Source organism: Pseudopipra pipra, chromosome 4, assembly GCF_036250125.1.
Source record: "Pseudopipra pipra isolate bDixPip1 chromosome 4, bDixPip1.hap1, whole genome shotgun sequence".
Lineage (NCBI taxonomy): Eukaryota > Metazoa > Chordata > Aves > Passeriformes > Pipridae > Pseudopipra > Pseudopipra pipra.
In genome coordinates this window covers 69,249,922-69,269,101 of record NC_087552.1, presented here as the reverse complement: position 1 = coordinate 69,269,101, position 19,180 = coordinate 69,249,922, and the positions used below count along the sequence as shown (strand labels likewise).

Genomic DNA, 19,180 nt, shown 5'->3' with positions numbered 1-19,180 from the left:
GAGAACTGCAAACCCACCAACACTGAACACAAGCGCAGAAAGTGAGTATTTATTTAAAAATAAGCTCTTCTGGGGGCATCCTTTCGTGATTTTGTTTTCTTACTTGTCACCTTTGGGAAGGAAGGATGCTTTCAAAACCTCAGTCAATGTTTGTGTCTGCAGAGATGATACCATCCATGCTATAAACCTGGCACAAGCACCTGATTATTTGCCTTCACCCACCAAGTGCATCAGTGAAAACATTTTCTGTTTTTAACTCACTTAAAATGGAGGTATCTTTCATAGAGAGAAAAGTTTTTCAGAGGAACAAGGTTTGCACTTTGTGATGTTTTCAGAAAGACCTAAGAAATAATATAAAATAACAACTATTTCTGCCTCCTGCCAGGCTTGTTAGAGTATTTTAAAACAGCTTTCTAAAATAGACCAAGTTTTTTTTCCTGAACAGATTTGCCACCAGGGAACCAAATCCTATCCTTATAAGGGTACAACAAAACAAAAGTCCTGAAAAAAGTACAAAATCTAGTCCATTTTTTAACTCAGGAAACAGGAAGACTAAGATAAAACAAAGTTTAAAATCAGTTTCTTCAGAATTAGCAATGCTCAGATGCTTAACAAACTAATGTTCCTAAAGATCACCCTCTGGTCCTTCACCCCAAATCATTCCTCCCTATCCAGTGAGATCTTAACCCACTAGAGCTACAAAGCTAAAGCAGAGATTTTGTATCTACAGGCAGTATTCTGGCTTTACCCACTGAAATATTTGATACCCACAGACATGGTTACTGTTACCATTAAAGAATTGAAACTGTTACAGCAAGGCAGAAATTATTTAAACAACTTTGGCTACATGCACCAATCCCGAATCTGTATAAAACCCCAATATACACAAAAAAAAAGAAAACCCCCTAGCATTACACATTGGAGAAAGATCTTAAGAACAATGGACCTTAAAACAGTTTACAAGAATCTAAAATAATGTCTGAGCTAAGCTAACACAGAAATCAAACTATTTGAAAAGAAAATCAATGTCAGGATTAATGTTTCCGTGCTCTCCAAAGCAGGATGAAATGCAGAAAAAAAAAAAAACAAGCTTGAAGAGCCAAGGGGTTTTTTTTTCCCCCTATCTTACCAAATTTTTGCTGTGGACCTTATTCTATTTAAGAAGTTGCGTGAGAAGCAAATTGCTCCGAAGCTGAACTGAACCTCACCCAAGGTTAACTGAACACCAAACACAGGCCACACTTCCTCTGGGTTCTTTGCATAAAAACAAAATATGACCAAAATACGCAGAAACAAAGGACACTGCTACGGCAGCTCGTACAGGCACGGTACGTTTCTGGTATCTGCAGCATCCAAAGTCTGTGTAAGTAAACTTTAGAGGATCTTGACAGAAGTTATTTTCATCCTCTTTGTCATTACCCGACACCACGAGTGGAGTCGTATAAAAGATTTAACTGTAGCACATACAAAAGCAGCGGCACACCAGTGACCACTTCATTAATTAAAAGCCAGAAAAGGAAGTTTGCTAAACGAAGCAAATGTTCTTATCACTCCTATCTATATTCATTAAAACTGACAGGAAACCAAATATCACCATCTGTCTACTTGCAATAAAGACACTAAAAACAGCTCCGGGGTAGAAGAATAATATAAAGTATAAAACTGCAGTTTTTCAAGTTTCAGTTTTAAATGGACAAGAGAGAAACTGATGTCAGACGAGGGAGAATGAAGGATGACAAGGAGCTGGTACATGAGACTGGAAAAAGAAATTAAATGTTTCAGAATATAAACTGAAGCCCCTTTGAAATCTCAGAAAATAAATGACAAACCCAAATTTGTACCATGTTTTTCATACAGATAAACGGGTCTGGAAAAAGCTAAGTGTTGCAAGGGCACTCATTTGCCTATTTAGAAAGAACTGCTACCAAAAACATTCAGAAAACTATATTATGCAACATAAGCTGCAAAGTTTTAATGGCCAAGCAAGTCCCAGGGAACCCTTCTGCGGTTTCATTACGTCCTGATGCACTCTCTTCAGACTTATAAGAGATCTTTTTTTTTAATTATTCCTACATTTGGATTTTGCTTGCAAATCAGCAACTCGTTATAAAAGTTGAAGAAGTTCTGATGAAAGAAGTATGGCAGAGGTACTAACTTAGCTCAGAAAAAAACACCAGAGCTCACACCAGCAGTTGCGGAGGTCAATCGAAGGTCACTGATTTAAGGTACTTTCCAGCAGTTGTACAGTTCCTACCTTCTAGTAATCACCCTTCTTTTGCACTGCAGGGGAGAGGAACAAAAAAACAAATAGATGGTAATAAGATATTTAATGACAGAAATGAAAATAAACTACTGCTCACACTCTCCAGAGCACAGCTCCGTGTCGTTAATTCTGCACCATTCCCCAGCTGCATTTTTACATAGCAATGAAAAGCGCTTCCAGTTCCTCTCGATGCTGCATAAAATATTAGCTCTATAGTCACAGTTTTTTAAGACTAAATAAGGTTAAAGTAATTTAAGGCTGAGATAAACAGAAAAAGAAAATCCACTGTGAAGAGTGCCACCCGGCTCCCAGCCCCCCGCGGCGCCGAGGTACCGGAGCACATATGGTGTGGAGCAGATCTCTGGGATACCTACAGGAAGCACAAATGGGGTTAGGAGAGGAGGAGCAAGGCAGCTAAAGACTAAATCGAACCCTTATTGATTTTTATTATTACGTTCCTCCAGAATGGCACTGTCTTTTTTTTTTATTATTTTTTAGTTTAATTTTCAGTCCTAAGAACAGTAATCCATACCTCGAGAAAGGCTCTCGTTAATATTCTATGAGAATGCTTTTTTAGCCTCCATACAATTACAAGCGCAGCAATTATTATTCTTCAGTTAATACTTTAACAATACTAACAGACCTATTAACAGCTCAGCACAAGTATGAGGCGTTTGAGAAACAGAAGTGTAGGGCTATTTCTGTCTACTAAAGAAACCACAACAAAATTACAGAAGTTAAATAAAGCCCGAGTGTAAAAAGTTACTGTAAACTGGAGTGCAAATGTGCCATCAGATTCCTCCTTGATCCTGAAGAACCTCCTTATGAAAGTCCTCAATTTATAAGGCTATAGGAAAACCAAAAATTTTTAAGTGAATATTGAAATTCAAGAGTAAATTCTCCTTATGTTAAATATATAACAGGGCATATTCTTTATTTGTGAGTGACAATGAAATCATTGGGATGCTTAGAAAGGATTTCGGAGAGCTGTTAGGCAAACATGGAGACAGGTAACAGGAGAGAAAGTGCAAAACCATCCATAAAAAAGTCCTGTGTGTGCTGTAAAAATGCATCCAGGCTGAAGCTGGAGAATGTTTATTCTAAGGTGGTTACAAGGCATCTAAAATGCAAAAGAAACATTGCTGCAATGGGAGGGAAAAAGACAAAGTGTTGACATGTTACCTTTATAAACCCTTCAATAAAAAGCTGCATAGTAAGGGCAACAGCATAACCCAGATTATTAGATTTTGGAAAAATTTATTTTATATACACCTCATTAGAGATCCTATTTTCCTACAGAGAGTAGTAACTATGGAAGTTGCATTTAATTTTATTTACTAATAGGAAGCATACAAAGACTCAGGTTCTTCAGAAGCATGAATAATCAGTGGAAAAGGTGAAATTCTTTGGCAAAGAGAGAGAGCACAATTCACTCCTGTACTCCTGTCCACAGCTGCCCCAGTAAAAAGAAGGTATAAATCAAAGCACCTTCCACAGCACATATCAGAGAAAACCAGCCCCAGACTCCAGGCTCCTTGGATTTGAGAATGCCAGGCTGGAAAAAGCCTTTTGGGGAACTGAGAAAGGATCAATTTCCTATAATCCTCTTAGAAAGGTAAATGAAGCTCAATCCTGAAACTCCTGGTGTTTATGTCCCTCCCATTCCCATATCGTGAAGCTGCTTCTGCACTGTGCCCCTTTAATTACAGGAAACTTTGTTCTAATATCATATGCACACAATACTACCAATATTATTAATTTATGTTTATTTATATACACATATATGAAAATACCAACTAACTAAAGACTGGTTTGAATTATTTTATCTTGTACCTACCTTATGAGCTGATAAACCTCCTTTGCCTGGTCTTTACTCACAGATGAAGCTGTCCTTTCTGTAAGGTACCACAAAGCACCCACTTTCTCTGGTTGTCCTAAACCCCTTTGTTGCTCATAGGATTATGTACACTGTGTTAAAATTCAAGATGGCTTTTGCCCTTTTGTACTCAAATGTGTCCTCCTCTCTTCATCCTGATACACACGACAAACCCTGAATTTGTCAGGTTTGATGCCAGCTTGCAGCATGACTTATTTTGGTGAGCTGTTTGCTGTAACACCTCCTCATCCACTGCAACACCTCCTCAGCGGTATTATTCTTGAATTCACTTTAGACAGTCAATAACAGTTTTCCACACACCTTTGTAAAAGCTCCCTAAAAAAAAAAAAATCTACTTTTTAAGAAGTGAATGCTAAAGCGACAATGTCCCAGTCACAACGCCTTCGTGTCTGCTATTTAAAGTACAGCACCATTACCTCTGCATGCCACTGATGGAAGTGCTCATCATGCTTCTGCTCTAGAGCATTAAAAAAACCTGACCCAAAACCAAGTCCATCCTAAGTGTACCTTTTAATCCACACTAAGACAAAATCATTTATTACTATTTACGTTGCTCTAAGTTGCTAATTTAGATGGTCTTAGTAGTAATGACTGCAGCAAGCTGGAACTTGCTGGTTCGCCATAAAACAGAACCCAGGGTAGCACTAAAAATAAAACCTGGGTGTCTTGGAGCCTGGGAAAAATACGGTGATGCCACAAGGGAGTCAGTGCAGACCTGCAGAACATACTTCCTACACAGACAACACTTCTTACTCACTAATTTGAATGGTCAGATATTTACAGACAGAGAACAATCCCGAGTTTCTAAAGGTTTCTTTGACACTCCCTTCACTCACGTTCCCCTTTCCCATGTGTTTCTTCTCCCACACTTCATTTGTCTGCCCTCTACCATCTTGCCTTGAACTAGGCTCAGGCCAACTACATTTCTCCATGTTCTGGTTGTGCCCTACTCTTCCCTGTGCCCAAATGATGTGACACAAGTGACGGATAAAAACCTGCCAGAGCAAGTTCTCAGTGAGCTCTGGTGCAGCAGGGTATCATCTCTCAGGTAACAAGCCAACCCTTTCCTGCCATTTCTTTATACTGTGCAGTGATTACAGCTCCTTTTTCACTTTTTTTACCAGTCTATAGCATTATTTCTCTTTATTTTACATACCATCTATTACTTTTCAGGGTTTTTTTCCTTTTTTATCCTCTTATCACTACCACAGCCCTTAAGAGAAAGCCAAGGCTGTTAAATATCACACACCTGTCATTTCAGCATTATGCTTAGGAAGGAGATTCTGAAAATCCTGAGACCACCGTAAAACTGGTAAACTAAGAAATCTCACCTTAGATTCTAACACTTTATCACTGTTCTTGTACTCTTCCCTAGATACCTGCTGCTGATCACCATCAGAGACAGGATATTGAATTAGATGTGCTTGATCTGAACCAGAACGGCTGTTCTTACAGATTTATTGCTAAAACAAGTGTTTCTGCCAGACCTAAGAAAATCAGCAAGAAATAAAGCTACAGACTCATGTATTTTACTACAAGTAGCTTCGATGTGTGGAAGTCACCCATTTTTTTTGCCTCAGTTTGTCAGACTGCTATGCAAAGAGGGCTAATCATGGTGAAGATCAACACACCTGTAAAGTACATAGATATTTTCTCTGATATTGGTAGGAAACATTAGGCATATGAAATTCAGCCCAAAAATATTTTTCACCTTCTCAGAAATATGGGTGAAAATGCTTTGAACATAATTTTGTTAAGAGAATCTTCCTTATTAGAATAAGAAAGAAAAACTATTTGTTGGAAAACATGCACCATATTCCATGTTGTTTTTCAATAGTATTTTCCCAGAGACACCAAGAATGGTTTGGTTTTGTGGCTTGGGCGGGGTGGGGGAGAAGGTTGTTGATGTTTTGGGAAAAGGTACCAAAGCTCACTTTGCTTGCTTGCTCTTGGATCCTCAGCTACAGCAAGAAGTGGCTGCTGGCAGAACTAACTTCAAAAGCCAGCTGCAGGGGAAGCTGCCATTATTTGATCCAGTAAATATCTAGAATTCAAAAACTTCTTTAAAAATTAAAAATAAAATAAAATAAAAAAAATGTTCCGAAGAAATAGCAGAAGGTTTCCTCAATGGCGAAGTCCTTTTGGCCAAACCGTTCCAAGCATATACCCACCCTTGGGTTTCAGGCTCAAGTAAAATTACATTCCCTGCCAGTCTTATCTTGCCAAATTCAGAGCAGGAGGAAAACACCCAGAGGATCTGCATCCAGAGGGTTCCACCACAGGCAGAGCACGGACACATGCAGCAGTACTCCCAGGAGCCACTCCACAGTTGGTTTTTATTAAGGAATGCACACGCCTCTGTGCTCCAGTCAGAAGTATTCGGGGGCTCTAGCACATGAACAATAACTCTATAACCACATTTCCTTCCCTGTATCATAAAATAAACACAGTCTCCGAGATAGGCTCTATGGATTTATGTCCTTTCAAAAGAATTTAGTAATTGGAGGGGAAAAAATAAAACCACAAGTAAAGTGCACGGTTCAAAATGTGCAGTAAATAGTTTTGAAAGCAATGTTCTCATCTGGGAGTATTGCAACAGATGTTTATCATGAGCTACTGCAACAGTTAATCTAACTCTGAGCCAGATTAACTCTTTGCCATTGGAAACAAGCCTTTTTTCCACAGGCAGCCTACAGAAAACAAGGGGATGTGCCAGAACTGCTGACAACAAGCAGTTAACTGAACGATGGAGGAAGAAAAAAAAAAAGCCATAAAGCCCAACCAAATAAACCGATATCTGGCCCAAAAGACTCAGATGAACAGGTGTATGTGTGGGTGGGAGTGCAGAGAAAAAAATAAAGAAAAACATTTAAACAAAGCCTCCATTGACATTCTGGTCACTGAAGTGGGTACACACAAAATGAGCCAAGCAACATTTTTGAACAATTCAGAAAATAATGGATTTTTGTTGTTGTTGTTGTTGTTGGAGAGGATAGGAAATATGATTATTGATCTTGGTTTTCAAACTGTGGTACCAATACAACACAGTAACAACTCAGAGGTTCTTCTATTTCAAGATATTCTGAGTAAGAATGAAAACAGGAAGGTACAAAACTACTTATGCAATCTGGTATTTACTCCTTAAAGATACAAATGCAAATCACGATTTAAAGCATCATTACTTAAAGCTGAAATTACCATTTCTTACTGCGTGCAAGTCAGATCCCTGTTCACAACATTTCCTAAAGGCAACTGAAGGGCTAGTAAGTCCTGCCAAGAGCCATTCCTCTGCTCCTAATTTCACAGGCACTTAATTCCAGAAAATCCTTGAGGATATATGGGTCCTGTGAAAAGAGGAAGCAGTCCATCCCCTTTTATCATCCAAAAGAGATCAAGCAGGAGAGGTAAGTGCACCATGTTCTCACCTGAGCATCACCTATGCAACCTCCATCTCTGAGGCCACACAGCACCGTGGCTGCACCAGGATCCATGTAAAACTGCTGGGAGGCAGAGCTGGTTTGAGGATTTACAGCCTTGCACAGCTTGCAAGGCTACACACAACTTTCAAGCAAAGCCCACACCTTCCCCTTCGTATTCCCAGCTGCAGTAACATGAGAATAAGAGTCACAAATTCTGGAAACTTTGGTTCTAAACTTCCTTATTGAAGAAAATCTCAGTTTGTTGGTTATTTGAGGTTTTTTTAAACAGAGAGGAAAACAAATGCCAATCTGTCGAGTGTAAAGACAATCTAAAGAGATTTTGTTTTTCTAATTGCTCAGCAGAACAATAAACGAATAAAAAGCTCTAGGAAGTCCTTTCCATTCTGAAGTATTTTTGCTGGTAATGCACAAGTCTCTTTCTTGGTATTACTCCTAATCCACAAAAGCAAGAGCAAACATTATCAATCCTTTCATATTTGATGAAGAGATTGATGTTATTTATTAAAAAAAAAAACTTTATAAATATTCCTCCAATTCTATAAAAAACAATGACCACAGAGCCACATGCCAGCAGTCTCTACTCAGCCCTTGTCCCTTCCAGGCCATTGGAACAGCCACCCATCAGTCTGTTGACTAAAATACCATCATTTGCAGCTTGTTTTGGTTTTTTCCCCCATATATCAAAAGTTGTAAGCGCCGAGAGGAAGGTTTTGTTTTCTAAATCTTTAGTATTCCAGAGAAATATACTGACATTGCATTCTGCAGGTCTTGCCAAGAACGTCTTTTGTGTTCACAGCTTCAGTGTTGATGATAAATTTTGAACGTTAACAGTACAAAGTATGATTTAAATCAAAGCCTAAATCATAAATGTAAAAGTAATTTAAACTAGTGAACTGGAAACCCTGATTTAAATAATTTCATTTTGCCAATATAGTTCTCCTAAAGACCTATTTGTTTTCAATGGTTGTTAGTTCTCACTGAGCAGGTAAATAAACTACATGCATCTATTTAAATTATTATGAAGCCTAATATATTCTAGATCTTTTATTTTTACATTTTATTAAGTAGACAATTTACTAGGCAATTATTTTTTTAACTATGATTCCTAAGCGCTTCAGAAATATTTAATAAGTCCTAAAGCACGTTTTATGATTATGATTATCCCCATTTTATAGAAGATAACCCAAAGAAGAGACAATTAACTAGTTTGGACTCTCTCCTTCACCAGATTAAACTAGCTCTAAGATAATATGATTGACCTCCACTATAACAACTACCTGTTGCACATAATTTTCACTCTGATCTAGCAACTGTAACAATAATTTGCAAATATTAGTAAGAGAACAATTAGAAGCAAAGCCTCAGGTGGCAGTGGCAGAAGGCTGGACTAAATATCTATAGAAGAACAAGGAGGTTTTGCTGGATGGTTTCACCAAGATATAACACTTGGTACTATTTTTACTTTATCTTCTAAAATGTGGATGTAAAGGTAACAGAGCACAGTCTGCTGTTAGTCTTGCTACATGAACAACCTCACCACAGCTTGCTACATGAACAACCTCAACTATTTTGCCCTGAATGATGGCAAAAATAGCAGTGAGCATTTAGATCACTCCCACCGCCCAACCAAACCATCGCACCAGGCTTTCCAAGTTGTACAACCTCTAGTTTGAGTACTCATTTCTTAATATTGGGCCTCAAAATCTGCAGGATGTTGTGCCAACAGCACTCACGGTGAATGTTTCAGAACAATTTCCACATATTGAATGTTGCCTGCCTCGACGGGCCAGGCTGGGACCTTACACTTGCACAGTTTCTGCCCTGAGGGGCAGTGCCAGATCTGAAACATTCACTAGTCAAGATAGGCAAGGTATGGAAAGTTGGAGAAGTGGTACAGAATTATTTTTATGTTTTTCCACAGTCTCTCATCATTGTGCCCATTTCTCATTGGTATGAAAAGCTACTTGTGCCCCAAGTTGGCCCATGATGGGAAACTCCATCTTTTGTAAAGCACCTCCTGCTCTTTCCCCCCAAGCCAGCCCCTACCAAGGAGGAGCATCAGTGTCAGGTTACTTTATCCTCCTGTGAACTTGCCTTTCCTGTGATGCTTACAAAAATTTTAGCAGTCAGACATTAATGACCATCTCTGAGCTTAGCCAGGAGGGGCAAGAGGAGCCCTCCACCATGTGCTGGAGGAAAATAAAACAGTAAAAGACACAGTGGTCCATGATGAGACAAATCTGATAGGTGTAACCATATAAAATGCCTGAAACCCTCAGGTAAGAGGGTGACAACCAAGAGGCACGTGGAGGAGGAGAATTTCGAGGAGACAAACCAGCACTTTGATGCTGCAAGATCCAGCTGGATTCACCCACCTCATTGCAAGTCCTCATCTGCAGCTTCAGGACAGAGAGGGCTAGAGAGGGCTATTCCCTCCAAAAGCCATCGTAATGGTGTGTGCCAGACCTTAAATCCCAGCCCACCAGCACACCACACATGCCACCCTTTTTAACTATAGGGAAGCACAAGAATTAAGGGGATGAGCAAAGACTGTGAGGAGCGAGAACAGGACGAGCCAGTTGCAGGTCAGGGACCTTGGTGCGCCTAAGCAAGCCCCCCTGCTAAAGTGAAACCGAAAGGTTTTACACTTAAAACCATCTGCATTTCCTGCACAAGTCCCTCACCCAGACCTATCAAGTGAATCCTTACGCTGCCATGGTTGTCCATCCACCACACAGTCCATGCTGCCCTGTCATGATGCTCCAGACACCACACTGCTGGTTTGGGAAGCGAGCGGGCTCCGATGGGAACGCTGGCCCCAAAAGGCAGATGTTGTGTAAATTCATATTTCATAAACACAGCTAATTGTGACAAGAGTGCCATAAAAATCCTTGTACCGCTTAAATTATTTCTCCACTTAGAGCGACTCCACCACCAGAAAATGTTACACATTGCACTTTATACCCAACTGGCAGCGCTTGGTGATGACATTATGGCTCTGTTAAATAACAAATATAAAGATCAGAGATCTTTAAAAACTACAGATCAGTTTTTCTGCCGTCATTCAACATAACCATTTAAAAACAAACACGACGTGCAATTGTCATTAAAAGTTTTCCAATCTAGTGCTGCATGTGTTTAAGTATGAAAATGATACTTTTGAAATAAACGTTGCTGCTATCAGGGGAAAGTGCTACCATAAGTCACACTGCTATTAGAGAGAAACTATGACCGTAAAGACTCAATAATCCCTCACACTTCACCAAGGAAATATTCTCTCTATTCTCTCGCCCAACAAGGTCACGGAAAAGGAAAACAAACAAACAAACAAACAAAGGAAAATCAGCAATAAAACAACTAGATGACACCTACTAAAACTCTAGTTCTTTAATTCAGATACACAGGTAGATAAAATAGGAAATTCAGAGATTTTTTTTCTAATAAATGTATGATTGATGCATATTACTGATGCTTAACCTTCAGTAACCTATGTTTAGCAAATTCATTTTATCCATGTGAATCTTCCTGTGTATACTGGAGTCTAATTGTTATCCAACTCACACAATTACAAAAAAATATAAGCCTAAAAAAATCAACTGACTGAGTTTTACTTTTCCTAGCCTGACTTTTTTTAAGTTTGATTATTTAGAAAAATATTTATTAAGAGTTTATTATCTATTTATATTTGAAAGAGATTTTTTTTAATAACACGTATCTCCTTCGGGTTAAAGTCTACGTAGACTTCGGGTTAAAGTCTACGCTCAGCAACATTTCCTAATTTAAGCACAAGACTAAGAAACAACAAGGACTTCTTCAGCTCTGTGGTGGGGTCACAGGTAACGTGGCACCAGGGAAACAATCTGGTGCTGTGCCAAAGGGAAAGCAAAGCCTTCATCTGCTCTCCCTCACCTGCCTGGGTGAGAAAACAAGCAGGAGGAGTGGAGGGTAATTCAGTCCTGCAGCACTCACGTCATCTTCCATATTTCTGTTACCGCCACGAGCAGGCAACGCCTGCCAGCCTGGCTGCAGTTTGTTTACACACTATTAGAAACCAGAATTTGCTATTTAGGCTAAAGAAGTCTCGGTCGGTATCAGCCAGGCACAGACCTTATTTTGTCTGTTTTCTCAGGATGCTCTGAAGAAGTTTATGTAACGTGTGAAAATTATGCGTGCCATTATGTAATGGAATCAAAACACAATAAAATGTACGCAAGGGTATTTCTACTTTTAAACAGCAGTGACTGAACTGTAGCTGGCTTCATTTTAAAAGTACAGATAGCTTGTATAAATAGCAATTATTTCATAATAAAAAATATTTTACAGATAGCTATTTAAATTTCTCATATACTCAAGCATTCACAATCATTTCATTATAACACACTGATAAATTCAATTTAAACTCCCCAGGTATCTATCATTTTAGACAATCTAAGTGATTTGGGTAGACAATCACAGAGCTGCAGGTATGCAGTTTTTTCCTGGGAGCTGACAAATCACTGCTGGTGCAACAGGTGCTCTCTCTATTCATCATTATTTTTCACAAAAAGGATCCCACTGCCACGGTCCCTCTCGGTGCTCAGGATGCCTGTGCACCCACAGGTGAGGACACATGACCCTGTGACAGAGCAGCTCATCCAGCTCCTTCCCAAACCCCAGAGGCGCAGGGGCTGCTCCTGCTTGGTAGGGCCACACTGGAATTCTTCCACTGCTCCTCAGGAAAGCCTTTATTGATTCTTACAGCTTCAAGCTAGCAACAAAAAAATTGAAATTTTTAGGCCTAGCAACAGACCTGGCCCCATGAGCATCTTTCTGCCTCTGTGATGCACAGCAAGGGGTTAAGAGCATCGTGAGCAAACACAGGTGTACATCACACTGACTCACTGACAGAACCCCTGGTTTTAACCCAAATTCTGCATAAGGCACCTTAAAGGTTCAGTGGCAAGTTTATTCCAAAGAAGCATTAAGGCACTGATTTTTAAATGGCCATAATGAGTTACTTCTAACCAACATTTCCACTTTTCGTGTATGTCACAGAAATCGTTGTGCAAATATACTACAATTTCCAGTACTATCTCCAGCTGGGGATGCTCACATTGAATTTAAATTTCCAGGTAACTACTAGATGGCACAAAAAGCACAGAACCCAATCCCAACTGCAGCCTTACGCAGTGAAAAATGCCACAGAGAAAAGTTGCAAAATCTGCCAGCTGATTTCTCCGTCTGAAAACGTACCTCCATCAGAAATAACTTTTGCCATGAAAACCACCAGGAAGCTCAGAAGTTAAAAAGGCAGGAGTGTTTTCATACGATGTTAAATATACAGAAGAAATATAATAAATATAGTTGATTGTAAAACACCTCATGAAAAAGAGATATGTTGCAAAATAACAGATCTAAATTTGTCCCTGAAACACAAAACAGATTTGCGAGGCAAGATAAAAATGGAGAGTATTTAACTTCATATTTGTTATTTTTAAACTCAAACCAAACAAAGTATGTTCTGATAACAGCACATCATCACGTCGACTTCCAATTACCCAAAGGGGGAAGCAGTCATTTAATATTTAGCAAATCCACAGAAACAACTTATGGGAAGGATCCCGGCTTTTTCCGCAGGGATCTGACGACAGCTCCCCAGCAGATTGATTCCCTTTCACTTTCCGCAATTCAACACGCGCAAACCTCCGATTTTCAAACCGGACACACCCGCAGCGCCAACTCCGCGCTCCCCAAGTTCATCCCAGCGCATCGCCCCGTCCCTGCACGGTCCCACCGGGCTGGAACCACCACAACCGACCCGGGAAGCGCGGGGGCATCTCCTCGACGTTCCCGGCGCTCCTGGCCCGGCAAACTCCCGGTGCTCCCCCCGCACAAAGAGCCGCATCCCCCGAGCAGCCCCGCACCGCGGGGGGAGCGGGCAGGATGCGGCCGCTTCCCGTCGCTTCCCTGCCCACCCCCGGCGCTCCCCGGCAATCCCCGGCGCTGCGCTGCGCGCTGGCGCAGCCGGGGGCGCGGTATAAAAATAATTATTAAAATTTAAAAAAAAAAATAAAATAAAAATAAAAATCAAGCGATGGGGGCACGGCACGGGAGGGGGGGGCGGTCCGCGCAGGCATCCATCCATCCATCCGTACATCCCTCGATCGATCCATCCATCCATCCATCCCTGCACCCACCTTGCATCCCGCCGGCTCCGCACCGGGATCCGCCGCCGCCGCCGCCGCCGCCGCCGCACACACGGGGCAGGCGGGCGGACCAATGGGGGCGGGGAGCGCCCCGCCCGCAGCCAATGGCGGCCGCCCGTCACCGCCCCCCGGCCAATGGCGGCGCGGCTCGTGACGCGGCGGCGGGGGCGGGGAGCGCCGGCTCGGCCCGCTCCGCGACCGCCCCCCTCCTAATTCCTTTCCTCCCTTTTTCCTCCCTTCTTCCTCTGGTTTTTCCTCCCCCTCCCCTTTTTTTTTTTTACCCACCCTTTTCCTATTATTTTTCCCCTTCTTACTTTTTTTTCTTTTTTCTTTTTTTTCCCCCCTTCCTTTTTTTCTTTGCCCTTCTGCCCCACCCCCCGTCCTTTCTTATTTCCCTCAATCCTTCTTATTTTGGACAGGGCCTTTTCCCAGATTTTTTTATGTAGCCGCCCCCACCAACACATATTAATTATACAGACCAAAAACTTGGGGAGCCCCCCAGGGAACTTACTCTGCTCCATGTGAAAGGATGCCCCTTCCTAAATCAAGACCCAGAAGCACCAGAGAGTACCCAAGACCTATGAAACGCATTTTAGAGAATCCAGAAAGATGACGGGATGTAAACCACTAAAAGTCTACTCCAGCCAAAATCTGAGCTCAGAACAGTCCTGCTCAGCCACTGGTTTTGACAACCCAACTCGCAAGCTCCGTGCGTGACTTGAACGAGCTCCCAGGGTGCAGAACCAGCCTTTAAAAATACCAAAAACGAAACCAGCAGATGTTTTCAACCACACGACTCCACTCCAACACACGAAGCTTTACGCTGTATCACTGCCGAGGAGTTATCAGCAAAGTAAACTTTCTTATTAAGTCAAACAGTTTTGGATAGAAATACCTGCTTTACTTAAATATATATAAATATATAAAAATATATATCTCTGTATGGAACACGCAGTCTTTTTTTTTTAATTCAAATTCATTAACATTCATTCTTAAAAATAAACTTCTCAATCAGCAAAACTCATGACTGCTGTATATTACAGCAGAGAACTATCAACTGTAAAAGAGGGGACAAAAAACTCAAGAATTTGCTTTTGTTTTTCCAGTCTAGTGACCCTGCTAATTCCTAAGTTTAGAGCGAACTAAAATAGCGACAAAGCCTGCGCCTCCCATTTCTGATGTCGTGCTCCTTCTGACCTCACCCCCAGCATTTAAAATCACTAAATTGTATTTGCTCAAAACTCTTCCCTGAACAGGCCACACTATGAATTTGTTCACAGTGTTTGGCTCATACAGGGTAACACACACCACAAAGTGATAAACCAGATATCAACCCATGTCTTGATGCTAATTTGCAGGAAAAAGCTTTTCTTTTGCAGATCAAGAAAGGTTTATTTCTAAGGTGCCCCAAGAGCCAAGAACACTGTGGTGCTACGAACTGCTGACAGGCAACCAATAACTGTGACAAATTATACATTCATGGCATCTGCAACAATCGATAAACTGACTCACCAAATTAATAAAATATAGATCACAAAGCATACATTTTTATTAAAGAATAATTTCATGATAACCAAGTAATGTGGATGCTTCCAAGCATAAGATTAAATTACATGCTGAGCAAATCTGGCATTTTGTGATAAACTGCGAAAATAGTCTTTGCAGCAGCAACTGAGGAAGAACATTGCTGACATAGTCTATAAACATGTTTTATAAAGCATAACCGAAAATAACAAAAAAACAAAAAAAAAAAACACCAAAACCCCGCAGTGAAGTGGTGGCTAGAGAATTCACTACCATATTCGTAATAATTACCTTCTAGACTTCTCTTTGCTTTGTAATTTATTCCTTCAAAGATGATGCTGATTTTGGCATTAAAAGTAATAAAAACAGATTACCTACATAGGAAAATATTTACACCAAATTAATTAATTAACTTCAGCAGTCATTACTGGAGTACACAAAGATTTCTAGTACCTTTAGGATGCTGGAATACGTACTTAAATACACAAAGCAAGTGTCTTACCTGGTAGACTGACTCTCTTATCAAAATTTTGTGCCTGCTGAATAACTTTGAGTATTAAGTACTTGCTTGAACTTAGGATCACAATGAATCCCATTGAACTTGAAGGTCTGAGGCTTTACACATGGTAAAGTGTTTTCCCGCATGGATATTTTCCACTACTGAGAAATGCAGCGAGAAGAGCTTTTCCAGCCTCCTGTAAAGGTGTTGGAGAAGCCCTTCCTTCCTCAGGGAGGAAGATGGAGCATCTCTTACTGCAAAGGCTTTACTGCTGGGAAGAACACACTTAGGCACGTCCTCAGTCTCCACTGTCCGTGTTATGTTATTTCCACACAGCTTTGAATCACGTCCTAAACGAAGAACTTAAAATACTGAGATCCTGTTTATTAAAGTTTACAGTTATTAGTTCCTGAAACTCCACAGTACTCTGTCTCTGCAGGCTAATTGTGCCCTACCAACTGCTTTAGATGGCTGTCCTAAAATTAGTTTTAATCCTCTATAATGCCAGATACGTGGTACTTTCAGTGAGTCTTCACACGATTGATGTCTTGCCAAATCATCCAAATATTTCTTTTCTAGAAAAACATCCAGCATTTCCTGGAAGCATACTTTCGTACCTGCAGTGAGTATTTTCCATCCATAATGTTTAGTCACTTCCTCGGCTTCCATGGATTTCCTAGCTAAACAAATGATATGTGGCGTTTCCCATCCTTCTTTCTAGCTAATAAATAATGGAATCTTAATTCTGAACTGCTGTCATGAAACAAAAATCAAATAGAGTCTAAGTGATATAAACCAATATTTGTTTATACTAGATCCATTATTAATTTAATTCCTTTCTTAAATAAACGACATTTAATAATACATTAAACACATAAACAGGAACATATTCGAAGTTATAATTCCATCAGCTCTTCTCATGACATCCATCTTCTCAAAGGCCATATCCACATTTCAATCTAATAATTTATAGAACATTGTTAAGCTAATAAACAGACACAGTTACTTAAAAGGCTTACTACTCTAGATAAGCTGCTGCCTTCCCTAACTATGGCAACCCAGATCAGTTAAAATTAAAAAATCTGTTTTCTGGCATATTATTAGCAACTGGAAATTTATTATAACGTGCTATTTTCCTTCTGATTGAATATATTTTGGAAAACATACCCACAATATCCCCGCTTACAAATCACCATTTATTTAAATATTTTACAAGTGTTCTGCACAGTGATCACTTCATTTACTAAGAAAATACCCCCATTGCTATGAGTCTTTTCAGTCCCGAAAACATGCCTACAGACAGCAGCAATGCATATTTTAGAGAAGCAGCAAACAGGACCAGCTTCAGAATCACACCCACCACCCTCCACATGAGGCGAGAGCGTTTTCTCTTGCCATAAATTACCACTCCCCCCTTTCAGCAATTATTTAACTTTCAGAAATAGCTGCAACAAGATAAATTATGAGCTATAATTACGCAAATTTATCCCGGATATTAAGACTGCATATATGCATACCCAGTCTACTCTAAAATGTATCTGCATGCATAACGTTAAGTATTATAATCAAATACACCAGGGTGTCTTTATCTTACTGCCCACATGACAGCATTCCTATCCTAAACATCTGTAAGCCATTCCAGTGGTCAAAAATGCCCACCACTGCTTTTTTATCTGGTACCATTCACTTGATCCTGGTAAATTTTCTTCTAATGTACCTTCCTCCTTCCCAGTAAGGAGTGCAGGGACCTAAGTTCACAGGAGTCAGAAGGAGCACCAGCCAGGCTTTCCAGGGAAAGAATAAATATGTACATATATCACCGAGTGTAGCACGGAAGCTGCATCAGGTCAGAAGTCCATACTCTGAAAAAATCTGAAAGCTGGAAGTTTTTGAAATACTGTACATAGCTGGCTTGATTTTGCCTGCTGTTTCATACAGGACATTGGGCTAGAGGGCACCTTATGGTTTGACCCAGTTCAATAATCATTTCATGAAGCACTTTGAGACTAAGTTGCATCATTCTTCTCTTGGACACTGGAATTATTGAACATCTTAAGTTAAAGCAAGGAGCTCCCACTTTTTTGGAGTTCTTGGTAGACCACTTTTTCTCCAAAGAACCAACATTTCTGCTAAATCCTTATCATGCTGTGAAGTGCTGCCTCTCAGACAGCTGCATTTGTCCAGCTTGTACATCCAATTATCATGGAATCATATCATGGTTTGTGTTAGGAAGGACCTTAAAGATCATCCAGTTCCACCCCCGGCCATGGGCAGGGACACCTTCCCCTAGAGCAGGTTGCTCCAAGCCCTTTCCAACCTGGCCTTGAACACTTCAGGGATGGGACAGCCACAGCTTCTCTGGGCAACCTGTTCCAGTGTCTCACCACCCTCACAGTCAATAATTTCATCCTAATATCCAATCTAAACCTGCCCTTTGTCAGTCTGAAGCCATTCCCCTTGTCCTGTCACTCCATGTCCATGGAAGAAGTCCCTCTCCAGCTCTCTTGTAGCCCCTTTAGGTACTGGAACGTTCTGGAAAGTCTCCCTGGAACCTTCTCTTCTCCAGGCTGAACAACCCCATAGCAGAGGGGCTCCAGACCTCTGGCTTGCTCCAACAGATCCAAGAACTTCTTATTTTGGGGCCCCAGAGCTGGGCTCTGTGCTCCAGGTGGGGTCTTACGAGAGTAGAGGGACACAGATACTCAGACAGGGGATAAGACCACAGATCTTTAGCAGAAGTGGTGCTTCAAGGGCTTAACTCCCACAGCTGTTCAGAGCCTCTGGTTTTACTCACACAGCTTTACATTCAGCCATTTCCACACCAGCACCTGCTGGAGAGGGGAGGGAGGTTACATGGGCACCAAACACCATGGGCAGGTTTGGGGTAGGGACCAGGTAATCTCTGTTCTCAGTGATCTGAACACTTTTTGTACTCACTCATTTATTATGCAGCAAACATTATACAACAATGAACTCAGATTTTTTTTTATTGTTGTTTTTAAACATTTGTTGTTATTCTTTGCACTCTTATAGGGCCTAAAAATCACAAAAAGATGGGAACTCAATACAGTTGTCTTTTACCACACTTGTTTTCAAGGGTGATAGAATAGGTTGCTCCACTGAAAAGCCTTGATACTTTCTGATTTAAAGCACAAGAACAAATGCTATTTTTAAAGTCAAAATGTGTTATAATGATAGGGTTGGGGTTGGGGTTTTTTTTGTTTTGTTTTTGGTGGTTTTTTGGTGGGTTTTTTTGGAAGAGTAAAAATCTTTTTTTTTTTTTTTTACTTATAGTGAAAATTCTGAATGCACATTCACATCATTTTGCAAAACTGTCAACACCAGATACACGCTTCCTTTTCTGAATTATCT

General features: G+C 40.5%; 1 protein-coding gene across 1 annotated transcript in view; it reads right to left on the bottom strand.

Annotated features, from left to right (window-relative positions):
• CTBP1 (C-terminal binding protein 1) overlaps positions 1–13,872 on the bottom strand; it is a 150,682-nt gene extending 136,810 nt beyond the window's left edge. The window contains exon 1 of the mRNA XM_064653461.1: positions 13,777–13,872. Coding sequence (XP_064509531.1) covers positions 13,777–13,783 — 7 coding nt within the window. The 5' untranslated portion in view covers positions 13,784–13,872. The remainder of the gene's footprint in view (positions 1–13,776) is intronic.
• Between the last annotated feature and the right edge of the window lie 5,308 nt (positions 13,873–19,180).